Source organism: Dermacentor variabilis, chromosome 2 (genome assembly GCF_050947875.1).
Source record: "Dermacentor variabilis isolate Ectoservices chromosome 2, ASM5094787v1, whole genome shotgun sequence".
Classification (NCBI taxonomy): domain Eukaryota; kingdom Metazoa; phylum Arthropoda; class Arachnida; order Ixodida; family Ixodidae; genus Dermacentor; species Dermacentor variabilis.
The window spans coordinates 106,457,149-106,471,962 of record NC_134569.1 but is presented as its reverse complement, the minus strand read 5'-3'; the positions used below and the strand labels follow the sequence as shown (position 1 = coordinate 106,471,962).

General features: G+C 46.3%; 1 protein-coding gene across 1 annotated transcript in view; it reads right to left on the bottom strand.

Moving 5' to 3' along the window:
• LOC142572481 (motile sperm domain-containing protein 2-like) overlaps positions 1–14,814 on the bottom strand; it is a 58,529-nt gene that overhangs the window by 7,916 nt on the left and 35,799 nt on the right. The window contains exon 3 of the mRNA XM_075681633.1: positions 1,685–1,771. Coding sequence (XP_075537748.1) covers positions 1,685–1,771 — 87 coding nt within the window. The remainder of the gene's footprint in view (positions 1–1,684; positions 1,772–14,814) is intronic.

Sequence of the window (14,814 nt, the reverse complement as noted above, 5' to 3'; positions counted from 1 at the left end):
CTCCGATATTCCGTAATACATTTAAGCTATATAGCACGTGTATATGTACGTTATACTAAAGCGATAGCGACCTAGAAGTGGCACGCGCTATCGGCGCAGCGTTTGTTGCAAGAGTTAAGTTAGTCCTTGTTAGACCTACCGCTATGATCTGCGATAATTCACATTCTCTCGCGCGGTGTGCGCGTTGGAGATACATGATGGAATCACGTTGGGCGAGGTTGAATTGCTTGATTCAAAGAAAAGTTTACGTTAAACAAGATTAACTTCCTTGAGAAAAACGAGAAAGCCGTAGACGCAGACAAAAATAGATATTTTGAAGGTTTTGCGATTTGGAGATTTGGAAAGATCTTTGTCTGGAAACCTCATGCACGTGTCAAGGCTATTCGCCGAACGTTTTAGTCTTTATTATAAAGCAGATCTTGCTTACGGAAGGAACACGATGTGTGCAGGATGCTTTGCGCGTTTTCAGCGCCTGTTTGATCTTAGAACTGTTACGTTTCGCCTTCGACGCGCGGTTTAGCCGGCGCGATTGCAACAAAGCGGCAGACATTTTGGCCCGTTCGGCGTCGCCGCTACGCTCCCCGCCAGGCGTTTCCAGGCGTTTCCAGGCGTTTCCAGGCATGTTCCGATGCCACGTGTCTTCATGTGCGTGTGTGAGTGTATGTGCCATTGTGCCCGACCGGCGGCGATGCGACAGCAGGGGGTCACCTTCTCCTCCCAGTCATTGTGCCCGACCAGAGGCGCTACGAGAGCCGAGGTTACCTTCTCCTTCCAGTCATTGTGCCCGACCAGAGGCGCTACGAGAGCCGAAGTTACCTTCTCCTCCCAGTCTTTGTGCCCGACCGGCGGCGCTACGACAGTGTGCGTCACCTTAGCCCATTGTACAATCACGTGCTCGTCTATTGAGGGGTTCCTTCTTGCCCTCAACTGCGAGAGTATAAAGACAGCTGCCCCCGGACGCCAAAAGGAGGGCTCCGATTTCTTCTGTTGAGTAAAGTGCTCTCCCGTCTCTCTACTTCGGTCAACCTGACCACCAACTCTTTGCGATGTTAAAATAAACAAGTTGTTTTGTTGTTACCAGTCGACTCATGCTTTGCCGGGACCTTCGGATGCTTCCAGTTGTACCCCAGGCCGCCAGGCCAACGCTACCCTTGGGGCTTGCGACCCAGGTACAACCACGGGCGTCAGCGCCGAGTTCCCAACCGATCGCACCAGCGGTGCGACCACAACAACCGTTGCCATCGGTGGGATTCAAACAGAACTAACGATGAAATAAAGTAGTGTTAATATTTTTCTTTTCTGTGCGACATTGCATTGCACGGTGCGACATTGCATACCAATCAGCATTTAAGTGGATGAACTGTCTAGGGTGCTCAAGGGAAGTTTGACGCCTTCTTCTAAGCAACGTGGACCAAGTGTATAGCTGGCATGCAGTACAAGTGCACAACCGAACACGCTGCATGGTCGAAGTGAATAGCGCACACATGTCTTCGAGGAGCTCGCGGTGGTCAAGCGAGCCTGCTCGACTTCTTATACTATATATAGCCATATAGCTATTACCCTATAAGGCAGTATGAAGAGCAACAACGAAAAAGGAGACGAGCGCACTTCCAGAACCTCTGATAACCGAGCACTCGGTTATATAGATGCTCGCACACGCACTGACAGTGACGTCAGAACTTACAGACGTGGCTTCCGAACTTGTCCGTGTTGTATGGAACGAGCGTCCCGTGGTGAAAGAATTCGATTGGGAAACCCTCCTCCGTCGCATCTGAAATCGGAGAACGAAGGGAAGAATGTGTTACCTTCCTTTCATTTTCTACTGCATGAAAAAAAAAAAAATGGAGTACGAAAAGCGTAATTATTCGCTAGTACGCAACGGGTTTCAATCACCACAGTGTATCTCTGTAAGAGAACCCCCTCTTAAGCGTTCTCTCTCTCTCTCTCTCTCTCTCTCTCTCTCTCTCTCTCTCTCTCTCTCTCTCTCTCTCTCTCTCTCTCTCTCTCTCTCTCTCTCTCTCTCTCTCTCTCTCTCTCTCTTTTTTTTTTTCTTTTTCTTTCTTTCTTTTTTTTTTTTTGACAGCGCGTAAAGCGTGCTCAGTAAACCGCAGTGGCTGAGTCGGCGACTATACGTAGCTTGCACTGATGTCGTCTCAGACAGCCATGTTACAGCGACCCGCCTCTGGTTAAGACGGCGAGGAGGCCTTTAGCACCAGTTTATTTCTTTGCCTGCCGTCCTATACGGTTTCGCATGAGTCGGTCGGTTGGTCGGTTGGTCGCTGGTCCGGTTCTTGCTCCCCCCCTCCCCCCCACCCCCCCCAAAAAATTATATTAAAAAGAAACGCACCCGGCGGCGGGGTTCGAACCTCGGACCCCCAGCTCAGCAGCCCGATGCCCTAATAATTGGGCGACAAACGCCTTTTTACATATTTATTTTGTTTACATGTCATTTATTGCATCATATATGCTACTATATGCGAGAAGCGTGCAAGCGCTAGCCAACACATCAGATACTGATGGCCTAGAAGGCGCCTATAAATCGCGATGTGTATACCATGCACCACAGAAAAACAAGAAGTTTTGCACTTAAAAGAGTGACGACGACATGCAACTTATGAAGAGCTAGTAGCAGTCCTGTTGAAACTCTGTTGGGTCATACATCTCATTCAAGTGACCAATCATGTGAGCATGCATGCGTACTAAAATTTCGATGAAACAGCGGGCTCAGCGTTTCAGTCCAACATGCCTGCCTTCCGTTAGCTATGTAGTCCGATTAAGAAATGCGTATCAAATGCACGTCTTCTTCGTGAGGTGCAATCAAGTACAGGATGGTATGCTGATTTAAAGTGAAGTCTTTCTTAGGAGTGCCTTGAAGCACATCCCAAAACAATATTTTATCTTTGCCACTTATGAAGCAGGACTCCATAGCTTCATGCACATCCCAAAGGCGACAATTCGGAATAAACACAAATATAGTTGTTGTTTTTTTATGCAGCGAGTTTTCACAGGTAACGTTTCACTGTGCAATCTCAAAAATGCGTTTGTATACATGGGGATACAGGGGTCTTGTGGACTCGTTGAAGTACGTCATGCCCTGGCAAACTATAGAATGCAAAAACGGTAAAGGGGAGGTGGGAAAATCATTTATACTAAATCTTATACTAAATGCGAAAACACCCGTGTACTTAGATTTATGTGCACCTTAAACAACCTCAAGTGGTCCAAATATCCGGAGTCCTCCACTAAGGCGTGCCTCGCAATCGGATCGTGGTTTTGGCACGCACAACACCATAACTTAATCTTATTTAACAATTTTATTTAACGACGGTGCCCTGTGACCGTTGGCGCCGTGTGCTGCGTATCCAGCCGCCTGGCATGCAGCCTCTATATCTTCTCAACTTGGAAGGACACCGAGAGGAAATGTTAGGTTAAGCCTGATGGGTATAGATTAACCAAGTAGGTCAGTCTTACTGCCAAGGCGGCTCCGGGAGCCGTGTTTTAACGTCTTTTGAAAGCCGGAGAAACAACGCAAGTGATGAAGTGCTATAGTAGCCCTCCCTATACATACGCCGCCGTCGACAATTTCGTATACTGTACATATCCTTCTGTGACATCAGGTAATTTTAACGTGTATACACGCTCTGTTATAGAAGCTGCAGTTAGGCGTCACCGAGTAAATAAGGATTACGTATTACACTGCAGCACTCGAACGTAACGCAAACACAGACTTATAACGAGGCGACATTGGGAAACCTTCCCTGCACGAGTATATATGCGACCGAAATACGAGAAGGCGCGGTGGAATTCCATGCCGCCACACCGGATCGTGATCGGCGCTAAATGCAAATAACCTTCAAATCTTTATGTATACCGCCATCGCAGACGCTCAGTGTAATGAAATGCAGTGCATAATACCGCTGACGCCCTTGCGTCATTATACACTACACATCATCATCATTACCGTTGATACTTCATCATCATCATCAGCCTAGTTACGCCCACTGCAGGGCAAAGGCCTCTCCCATACTTCTCCAACTACCCCGGTCATGTACTAATTGTGGCCATGTTGTCCCTGCAAACGTCTTAATGTCATCCGCCCACCTAACTTTCTGCCGCCCCCTGCTACGCATCCCTTCCCTTGGAATCCAGTCCGTAACCCTTAGTGACCATCGGTTATCTTCCCTCCTCATTACATGTCCGGCCCATGCCCATTTCTTTTTCTTGATTTCAACTAAGATGTCGTTTACCCGCGTTTGTTGCCTCACCCAATCTGCTCTTTTCTTATCCCTTAACGTCACACCCATCATTCTTCTTTCCATAGCTCGTTGCGTCGTCCTCAATTTCAGCAGAACCCTTTTCGTAAGTCTCCAGGTTTCTGCCCCATATGTGAGTACTGGTAACACACAGCTGTTATACACTTTCCTTTTGAGGGATAGTGGCAACCTGCTGTTCATGATTTGAGAATGCCTCCCAAACGCACCCCAGCCCATTCTTATTCTTCTGGTTATTTCAGTCTCATGATCCGGATCCGTGGTCACTACCTGCCCTAAGTAGATGTAGTCCCTTACCCCTTCCAGTGCTTCGCTACCTATCGTAAACTGCTGTTCTCTTCCGAGCCTGTTAAACATTACTTTAGTTTTCTGCAGATTAATTTTCAGACCCACCCTTCTGCTTTGCCTCTCCAGGTCAGTGAGCATGCATTGCAATTGGTCTCCTGAGTTACTAAGCAAGGCAATATCATCAGCGAATCGCAAGTTGCTAAGGTATTCTCCATCAACTTTTATCCCCAATTCTTCCCACTCCAGGCCTCTGAATACCTCCTGTAAACATGCTGTGAATAGCATTGGAGATATCGTATCTCCCTGTCTAACGCCTTTCTTTATAGGGATTTTGTTGCTTTCTTTGTGGAGGACTACGGTGGCTGTGGAGCCGCTATAGATATCTTCCAGTATCTTTACATATGGCTCATCTACACCCTGATTCCGTAATGCCTCCATGACTGCTGAGGTTTCGACTGAATCAAACGCTTTCTCGTAATCAATGAAAGCTATATATAAGGGTTGGTTATATTCTGCACATTTCTCTATCAGTTGATTGATAGTGTGAATATGGTCTATTGTTGAGTAGCCTTTACGGAATCCTGCCTGGTCCTTTGGTTGACAGAAGTCTAAGGTGTTCCTGATTCTATTTGCGATTACCTTAGTAAATACTTTGTAGGCAACGGACAGTAAGCTGATCGGTCTATAGTTTTTCAAGTCTTTGGCGTCCCCTTTCTTATGGATTAGGATTATGTTAGCGTTCTTCCAAGATTCCGGTACGCTCGAGGTTATGAGGCATTGCGTATACAGGGTGGCCAGTTTCTCTAGAACAATCTGACCACCATCCTTCAACAAATCTGCTGTTACCTGATCCTCCCCGGCTGCCTTCCCCCTTTGCATAGCTCCTAAGGCTTTCTTTACTTCTTCTGGCGTTACCTGTGGGATTTCGAATTCCTCTAGGCTATTCTCTCTTCCACTATCGTCGTGGGTGCCACTGGTACTGTATAAATCTCTATAGAACTCCTCAGCCACTTGAACTATCTCATCCATATTAGTAACGATATTGCCGGCTTTGTCTCTTAACGCACACATCTGATTCTTGCCTATTCCTAGTTTCTTCTTCACTGTTTTTAGGCTTCCTCCGTTCCTGAGAGCCTGTTCAATTCTATCCATATTATAGTTCCTGATGTCCGCTATCTTACGCTTGTTGATTAACTTAGAAAGTTCTGCCAGTTCTATTCTAGCTGTAGGGTTAGAGGCTTTCATACATTGGCGTTTCCTGATCAGATCTTTCGTCTCCTGCGATAGCTTACTGGTTTCCTGTCTAACGGAGTTACCACCGACTTCTATTGCGCACTCCTTAATGGTTCCCATGAGATAGTCGTTCATTGCTTCAACACTAAGGTCCTCTTCCTGAGTTAAAGCCGAATACCTGTTCTGTAGCTTGATCCGGAATTCCTCTAGTTTCCCTCTTACCGCTAATTCATTGATTGGCTTCTTGTGTACCAGTTTCTTCCGTTCCCTCCTCAAGTCTAGGCTAATTCGAGTTCTTACCATCCTATGGTCACTGCAGCGTATCTTGCCGAGTACGTCTACATCTTGTATGATGCCAGGGTTCGCGCAGAGTATGAAGTCGATTTCATTTCTAGTCTCACCATTCGGGCTCCTCCACGTCCACTTTCGACTAACCCGCTTGCGGAAAAAGGTGTTCATTATCCGCATATTATTCTGTTCTGCAAACTCTACTAATAATTCTCCTCTGCTATTCCTAGAGCCTATGCCATATTCCCCCACTGACTTGTCTCCAGCCTGCTTCTTGCCTACCCTGGCATTGAAGTCGCCCATCAGTATAGTGTATTTTGTTTTGACTTTACCCATCGCCGATTCCACGTCTTCATAAAAGCTTTCGACTTCCTGGTCATCATGACTGCATGTAGGGGCATAGACTTGTACCACCTTCAATTTGTACCTCTTATTAAGTTTCACAACAAGACCTGCCACCCTCTCGTTAATGCTATAGAATTCCTGTATGTTACCAGCTATTTCCTTATTAATCAGGAATCCGACTCCTAGTTCTCGCCTCTCCGCTAAGCCCCGGTAACACAGTACATGCCCGCTTTTTAGCACTGTATATGCTTCTTTTGTCCTCCTAACCTCACTGAGCCCTATTATATCCCATTTACTACCCTCTAATTCCTCCAATAATACTGCTAGACTCGCCTCACTAGATAGCGTTCTAACGTTAAACGTTGCCAGGTTCAGATTCCAATGGCGGCCTGTCCGGAGCCAGGTATTCTTAGCACCCTCTGCAGCGTTACAGATCTGACCGCCGCCGTGGTCAGTTGCTTCGCGGCTGCTGGGGACTGAGGGCCGGGGTTTGATTGTTGTATTCATATAGGAGGTTGTGGCCAAGTACTGCACCAGGGTGGCCAATCCTGCTCTGGTGAGAGAGTGCGTTACCGGTTCTGGTCACCGGGATCAGGCCGCACTCCAGGCCTGTTTGTGCAATTTCTGAACACACGGTTCTTTTTCTCTTTTTTTTTTGTATTTCCCGGAGGAGAATTGCGCGGCACCGGGATTTGAATCACGGTCCCCTTGCACTGGAGACGGATACTCTACCGTTCCCGCAGGAGTTAAATTAAAATTTGAATTATGGTGTTTTGCGTGACAAAAACCACTTTCTGATTATGCACGCCGTAGTGGAGGACTCCGAAAATTTCGACCACCTGGGGTTCTTTAACGTGCACCTAATTCTAAGTACACGGGTGTTTTCGCATTTCGCCCCCATCGAAATGCGGCCGCCGTGGCCGGGGTCCGATCCCGCGACCTCGTGCTCAGCAGTCTAACACCATGACCACTGAGCAACCACGGCGGGTCCCGCAGGAGTTGTACGCCACATTTAACCTACAGTGGCGCCCTATTTGATCAGTCAAGGTGGACCAATCTGAGCTCGGTTATACCGCATGGATGGCACTCGGCTAGAGAACCTGGTATTTATGACCTGCACATGTGTGGCCACACATAATTGAGGATATATATATATATATATATTTTTTTAGGAGGGTTTTCGTACAGTGATAAAAGGAAGGAAAATACATTAAAAGGAAAAAAAACGAAAAAAAAAAAGCAACATAACATGTGATTTGAACTCGTGATCCTTCAATGTTGCCCGGAAAGGTAGCTCAGTCGGTTGGTTCGTCAAGCCAGCGGTTACTTGCAAGCGCTATAGCTCCTGCTCCGAGCCTCATACTTATGTGGAAAGGGGCTGGTGTTGTCCGCGACAGTCGATTTTTGCTGATTCTGAGTGGTTGGAAGGCATTGTTTCTTGGAAAAAAGGCCGCCAGAGGAGCTGCGTGAACTCGAGCGGCTTTAGAGACTAGGAAAACTGCCTTACAATATTTAGACTTGAGGAGAAGCTTCGTTAACAAACTATAACACGGCAATGAGCACTCGAATACGACGAGAGAAATAATTGAGACGTGGAAAATTCCCTCGAAATAAATCTGGTTTGCGAGACAAATGCTTGTATGTATTGAATCTCTTAAAAGATGAGGGGGGAAATATGCGCTCACCGAGAGGGCATCGTCCGCACGAGACCACTGCCAGGCTCCTTACGGGGGTGTGGAGAGCTTCGCGGCCGGAACGAAGCCCCCCCTCTCCGCCGACCAGGCGTGGAAAACGCGCTTTCCGATCGCTCAAGGTTGCGTAGGAATGGTATAGTTCTAGCGTCTAGGAAAAGTTTTAACAGGTGCGAGGACGGCACGCATAGCGTGGGAAGCTAGCCGCCGGAATAGCTATCTTCGAGAGCTATTCTATATTATATTATATTATACTTCGAGAGCTATGACTGATGCTTTTCTATATATATGTATTCATCTCATCTATGCGATCGCATGCGCGTGCTGTTTCTTTGTCTCTGCGTGTAGTAGTTAAGAGAGTCAGTTTAAGGGCGGAGAAGAGGGAAGGAAAGGAAAGCAAACTTGCAGCGCCGTGGTTTTAAAGCGCAACCGTGGTAGAGAAACGGAAAGGCGATATAAGCATTCGTGGCCATGATACGCACACGACAAACTGCCTTAAGGTATTTAGAATTGAGGGGTAGTTTCGTTAACAAACTATAACACGGCAATCAGCACTCGAATATAATTATAACCCTAATAATAATTGTAAATATTCATCTCATCTATAGTATCTAAAGCGCGCGTTGTTTCTTGCCTCTGCGTGTAGTAGTTAAGAGAGCCAGTGTAAGGGCGGAGAAGAGGGAAGGAAAAGAAAGCAAACTTGCAGCGCCGTGGTTTTAAGGCGCAACCGTGGTAGAGAAACGGAAAGGCGATATAAGCATGCGTGGCCATGATACGCACACGACAAACTGCCTTAAGGTATCTAGAATTGAGGGGTAGTTTCGTTAACAAACTATAACACGGCAATCAGCACTCGAATATAATTATAACCCTAATAATAATTGTAAATATTCATCTCATCTATAGTATCTAAAGCGCGCGTTGTTTCTTGCCTCTGCGTGTAGTAGTTAAGAGAGCCAGTGTAAGGGCGGAGAAGAGGGAAGGAAAAGAAAGCAAACTTGCAGCGCCGTGGTTTTAAGGCGCAACCGTGGTAGAGAAACGGAAAGGCGATATAAGCATGCGTGGCCATGATACGCACACGACAAACTGCCTTACAATATTTAGACTTGAGGAGAAGCTTCGTTAACAAACTATAACACGGCAATGAGCACTCGAATACGACGAGAGAAATAATTGAGACGTGGAAAATTCCCTCGAAATAAATCTGGTTTGCGAGACAAATGCTTGTATGTATTGAATCTCTTAAAAGATGAGGGGGGAAATATGCGCTCACCGAGAGGGCATCGTCCGCACGAGACCACTGCCAGGCTCCTTACGGGGGTGTGGAGAGCTTCGCGGCCGGAACGAAGCCCCCCCTCTCCGCCGACCAGGCGTGGAAAACGCGCTTTCCGATCGCTCAAGGTTGCGTAGGAATGGTATAGTTCTAGCGTCTAGGAAAAGTTTTAACAGGTGCGAGGACGGCACGCATAGCGTGGGAAGCTAGCCGCCGGAATAGCTATCTTCGAGAGCTATTCTATATTATATTATATTATACTTCGAGAGCTATGACTGATGCTTTTCTATATATATGTATTCATCTCATCTATGCGATCGCATGCGCGTGCTGTTTCTTTGTCTCTGCGTGTAGTAGTTAAGAGAGTCAGTTTAAGGGCGGAGAAGAGGGAAGGAAAGGAAAGCAAACTTGCAGCGCCGTGGTTTTAAAGCGCAACCGTGGTAGAGAAACGGAAAGGCGATATAAGCATTCGTGGCCATGATACGCACACGACAAACTGCCTTAAGGTATTTAGAATTGAGGGGTAGTTTCGTTAACAAACTATAACACGGCAATCAGCACTCGAATATAATTATAACCCTAATAATAATTGTAAATATTCATCTCATCTATAGTATCTAAAGCGCGCGTTGTTTCTTGCCTCTGCGTGTAGTAGTTAAGAGAGCCAGTGTAAGGGCGGAGAAGAGGGAAGGAAAAGAAAGCAAACTTGCAGCGCCGTGGTTTTAAGGCGCAACCGTGGTAGAGAAACGGAAAGGCGATATAAGCATGCGTGGCCATGATACGCACACGACAAACTGCCTTAAGGTATCTAGAATTGAGGGGTAGTTTCGTTAACAAACTATAACACGGCAATCAGCACTCGAATATAATTATAACCCTAATAATAATTGTAAATATTCATCTCATCTATAGTATCTAAAGCGCGCGTTGTTTCTTGCCTCTGCGTGTAGTAGTTAAGAGAGCCAGTGTAAGGGCGGAGAAGAGGGAAGGAAAAGAAAGCAAACTTGCAGCGCCGTGGTTTTAAGGCGCAACCGTGGTAGAGAAACGGAAAGGCGATATAAGCATGCGTGGCCATGATACGCACACGACAAACTGCCTTACAATATTTAGACTTGAGGAGAAGCTTCGTTAACAAACTATAACACGGCAATGAGCACTCGAATACGACGAGAGAAATAATTGAGACGTGGAAAATTCCCTCGAAATAAATCTGGTTTGCGAGACAAATGCTTGTATGTATTGAATCTCTTAAAAGATGAGGGGGGAAATATGCGCTCACCGAGAGGGCATCGTCCGCACGAGACCACTGCCAGGCTCCTTACGGGGGTGTGGAGAGCTTCGCGGCCGGAACGAAGCCCCCCCTCTCCGCCGACCAGGCGTGGAAAACGCGCTTTCCGATCGCTCAAGGTTGCGTAGGAATGGTATAGTTCTAGCGTCTAGGAAAAGTTTTAACAGGTGCGAGGACGGCACGCATAGCGTGGGAAGCTAGCCGCCGGAATAGCTATCTTCGAGAGCTATTCTATATTATATTATATTATACTTCGAGAGCTATGACTGATGCTTTTCTATATATATGTATTCATCTCATCTATGCGATCGCATGCGCGTGCTGTTTCTTTGTCTCTGCGTGTAGTAGTTAAGAGAGTCAGTTTAAGGGCGGAGAAGAGGGAAGGAAAGGAAAGCAAACTTGCAGCGCCGTGGTTTTAAAGCGCAACCGTGGTAGAGAAACGGAAAGGCGATATAAGCATTCGTGGCCATGATACGCACACGACAAACTGCCTTAAGGTATTTAGAATTGAGGGGTAGTTTCGTTAACAAACTATAACACGGCAATCAGCACTCGAATATAATTATAACCCTAATAATAATTGTAAATATTCATCTCATCTATAGTATCTAAAGCGCGCGTTGTTTCTTGCCTCTGCGTGTAGTAGTTAAGAGAGCCAGTGTAAGGGCGGAGAAGAGGGAAGGAAAAGAAAGCAAACTTGCAGCGCCGTGGTTTTAAGGCGCAACCGTGGTAGAGAAACGGAAAGGCGATATAAGCATGCGTGGCCATGATACGCACACGACAAACTGCCTTAAGGTATCTAGAATTGAGGGGTAGTTTCGTTAACAAACTATAACACGGCAATCAGCACTCGAATATAATTATAACCCTAATAATAATTGTAAATATTCATCTCATCTATAGTATCTAAAGCGCGCGTTGTTTCTTGCCTCTGCGTGTAGTAGTTAAGAGAGCCAGTGTAAGGGCGGAGAAGAGGGAAGGAAAAGAAAGCAAACTTGCAGCGCCGTGGTTTTAAGGCGCAACCGTGGTAGAGAAACGGAAAGGCGATATAAGCATGCGTGGCCATGATACGCACACGACAAACTGCCTTACAATATTTAGACTTGAGGAGAAGCTTCGTTAACAAACTATAACACGGCAATGAGCACTCGAATACGACGAGAGAAATAATTGAGACGTGGAAAATTCCCTCGAAATAAATCTGGTTTGCGAGACAAATGCTTGTATGTATTGAATCTCTTAAAAGATGAGGGGGGAAATATGCGCTCACCGAGAGGGCATCGTCCGCACGAGACCACTGCCAGGCTCCTTACGGGGGTGTGGAGAGCTTCGCGGCCGGAACGAAGCCCCCCCTCTCCGCCGACCAGGCGTGGAAAACGCGCTTTCCGATCGCTCAAGGTTGCGTAGGAATGGTATAGTTCTAGCGTCTAGGAAAAGTTTTAACAGGTGCGAGGACGGCACGCATAGCGTGGGAAGCTAGCCGCCGGAATAGCTATCTTCGAGAGCTATTCTATATTATATTATATTATACTTCGAGAGCTATGACTGATGCTTTTCTATATATATGTATTCATCTCATCTATGCGATCGCATGCGCGTGCTGTTTCTTTGTCTCTGCGTGTAGTAGTTAAGAGAGTCAGTTTAAGGGCGGAGAAGAGGGAAGGAAAGGAAAGCAAACTTGCAGCGCCGTGGTTTTAAAGCGCAACCGTGGTAGAGAAACGGAAAGGCGATATAAGCATTCGTGGCCATGATACGCACACGACAAACTGCCTTAAGGTATTTAGAATTGAGGGGTAGTTTCGTTAACAAACTATAACACGGCAATCAGCACTCGAATATAATTATAACCCTAATAATAATTGTAAATATTCATCTCATCTATAGTATCTAAAGCGCGCGTTGTTTCTTGCCTCTGCGTGTAGTAGTTAAGAGAGCCAGTGTAAGGGCGGAGAAGAGGGAAGGAAAAGAAAGCAAACTTGCAGCGCCGTGGTTTTAAGGCGCAACCGTGGTAGAGAAACGGAAAGGCGATATAAGCATGCGTGGCCATGATACGCACACGACAAACTGCCTTAAGGTATCTAGAATTGAGGGGTAGTTTCGTTAACAAACTATAACACGGCAATCAGCACTCGAATATAATTATAACCCTAATAATAATTGTAAATATTCATCTCATCTATAGTATCTAAAGCGCGCGTTGTTTCTTGCCTCTGCGTGTAGTAGTTAAGAGAGCCAGTGTAAGGGCGGAGAAGAGGGAAGGAAAAGAAAGCAAACTTGCAGCGCCGTGGTTTTAAGGCGCAACCGTGGTAGAGAAACGGAAAGGCGATATAAGCATGCGTGGCCATGATACGCACACGACAAACTGCCTTACAATATTTAGACTTGAGGAGAAGCTTCGTTAACAAACTATAACACGGCAATGAGCACTCGAATACGACGAGAGAAATAATTGAGACGTGGAAAATTCCCTCGAAATAAATCTGGTTTGCGAGACAAATGCTTGTATGTATTGAATCTCTTAAAAGATGAGGGGGGAAATATGCGCTCACCGAGAGGGCATCGTCCGCACGAGACCACTGCCAGGCTCCTTACGGGGGTGTGGAGAGCTTCGCGGCCGGAACGAAGCCCCCCCTCTCCGCCGACCAGGCGTGGAAAACGCGCTTTCCGATCGCTCAAGGTTGCGTAGGAATGGTATAGTTCTAGCGTCTAGGAAAAGTTTTAACAGGTGCGAGGACGGCACGCATAGCGTGGGAAGCTAGCCGCCGGAATAGCTATCTTCGAGAGCTATTCTATATTATATTATATTATACTTCGAGAGCTATGACTGATGCTTTTCTATATATATGTATTCATCTCATCTATGCGATCGCATGCGCGTGCTGTTTCTTTGTCTCTGCGTGTAGTAGTTAAGAGAGTCAGTTTAAGGGCGGAGAAGAGGGAAGGAAAGGAAAGCAAACTTGCAGCGCCGTGGTTTTAAAGCGCAACCGTGGTAGAGAAACGGAAAGGCGATATAAGCATTCGTGGCCATGATACGCACACGACAAACTGCCTTAAGGTATTTAGAATTGAGGGGTAGTTTCGTTAACAAACTATAACACGGCAATCAGCACTCGAATATAATTATAACCCTAATAATAATTGTAAATATTCATCTCATCTATAGTATCTAAAGCGCGCGTTGTTTCTTGCCTCTGCGTGTAGTAGTTAAGAGAGCCAGTGTAAGGGCGGAGAAGAGGGAAGGAAAAGAAAGCAAACTTGCAGCGCCGTGGTTTTAAGGCGCAACCGTGGTAGAGAAACGGAAAGGCGATATAAGCATGCGTGGCCATGATACGCACACGACAAACTGCCTTAAGGTATCTAGAATTGAGGGGTAGTTTCGTTAACAAACTATAACACGGCAATCAGCACTCGAATATAATTATAACCCTAATAATAATTGTAAATATTCATCTCATCTATAGTATCTAAAGCGCGCGTTGTTTCTTGCCTCTGCGTGTAGTAGTTAAGAGAGCCAGTGTAAGGGCGGAGAAGAGGGAAGGAAAAGAAAGCAAACTTGCAGCGCCGTGGTTTTAAGGCGCAACCGTGGTAGAGAAACGGAAAGGCGATATAAGCATGCGTGGCCATGATACGCACACGACAAACTGCCTTACAATATTTAGACTTGAGGAGAAGCTTCGTTAACAAACTATAACACGGCAATGAGCACTCGAATACGACGAGAGAAATAATTGAGACGTGGAAAATTCCCTCGAAATAAATCTGGTTTGCGAGACAAATGCTTGTATGTATTGAATCTCTTAAAAGATGAGGGGGGAAATATGCGCTCACCGAGAGGGCATCGTCCGCACGAGACCACTGCCAGGCTCCTTACGGGGGTGTGGAGAGCTTCGCGGCCGGAACGAAGCCCCCCCTCTCCGCCGACCAGGCGTGGAAAACGCGCTTTCCGATCGCTCAAGGTTGCGTAGGAATGGTATAGTTCTAGCGTCTAGGAAAAGTTTTAACAGGTGCGAGGACGGCACGCATAGCGTGGGAAGCTAGCCGCCGGAATAGCTATCTTCGAGAGCTATTCTATATTATATTATATTATACTTCGAGAGCTATGACTGATGCTTTTCTATATATATGTATTCATCTCAT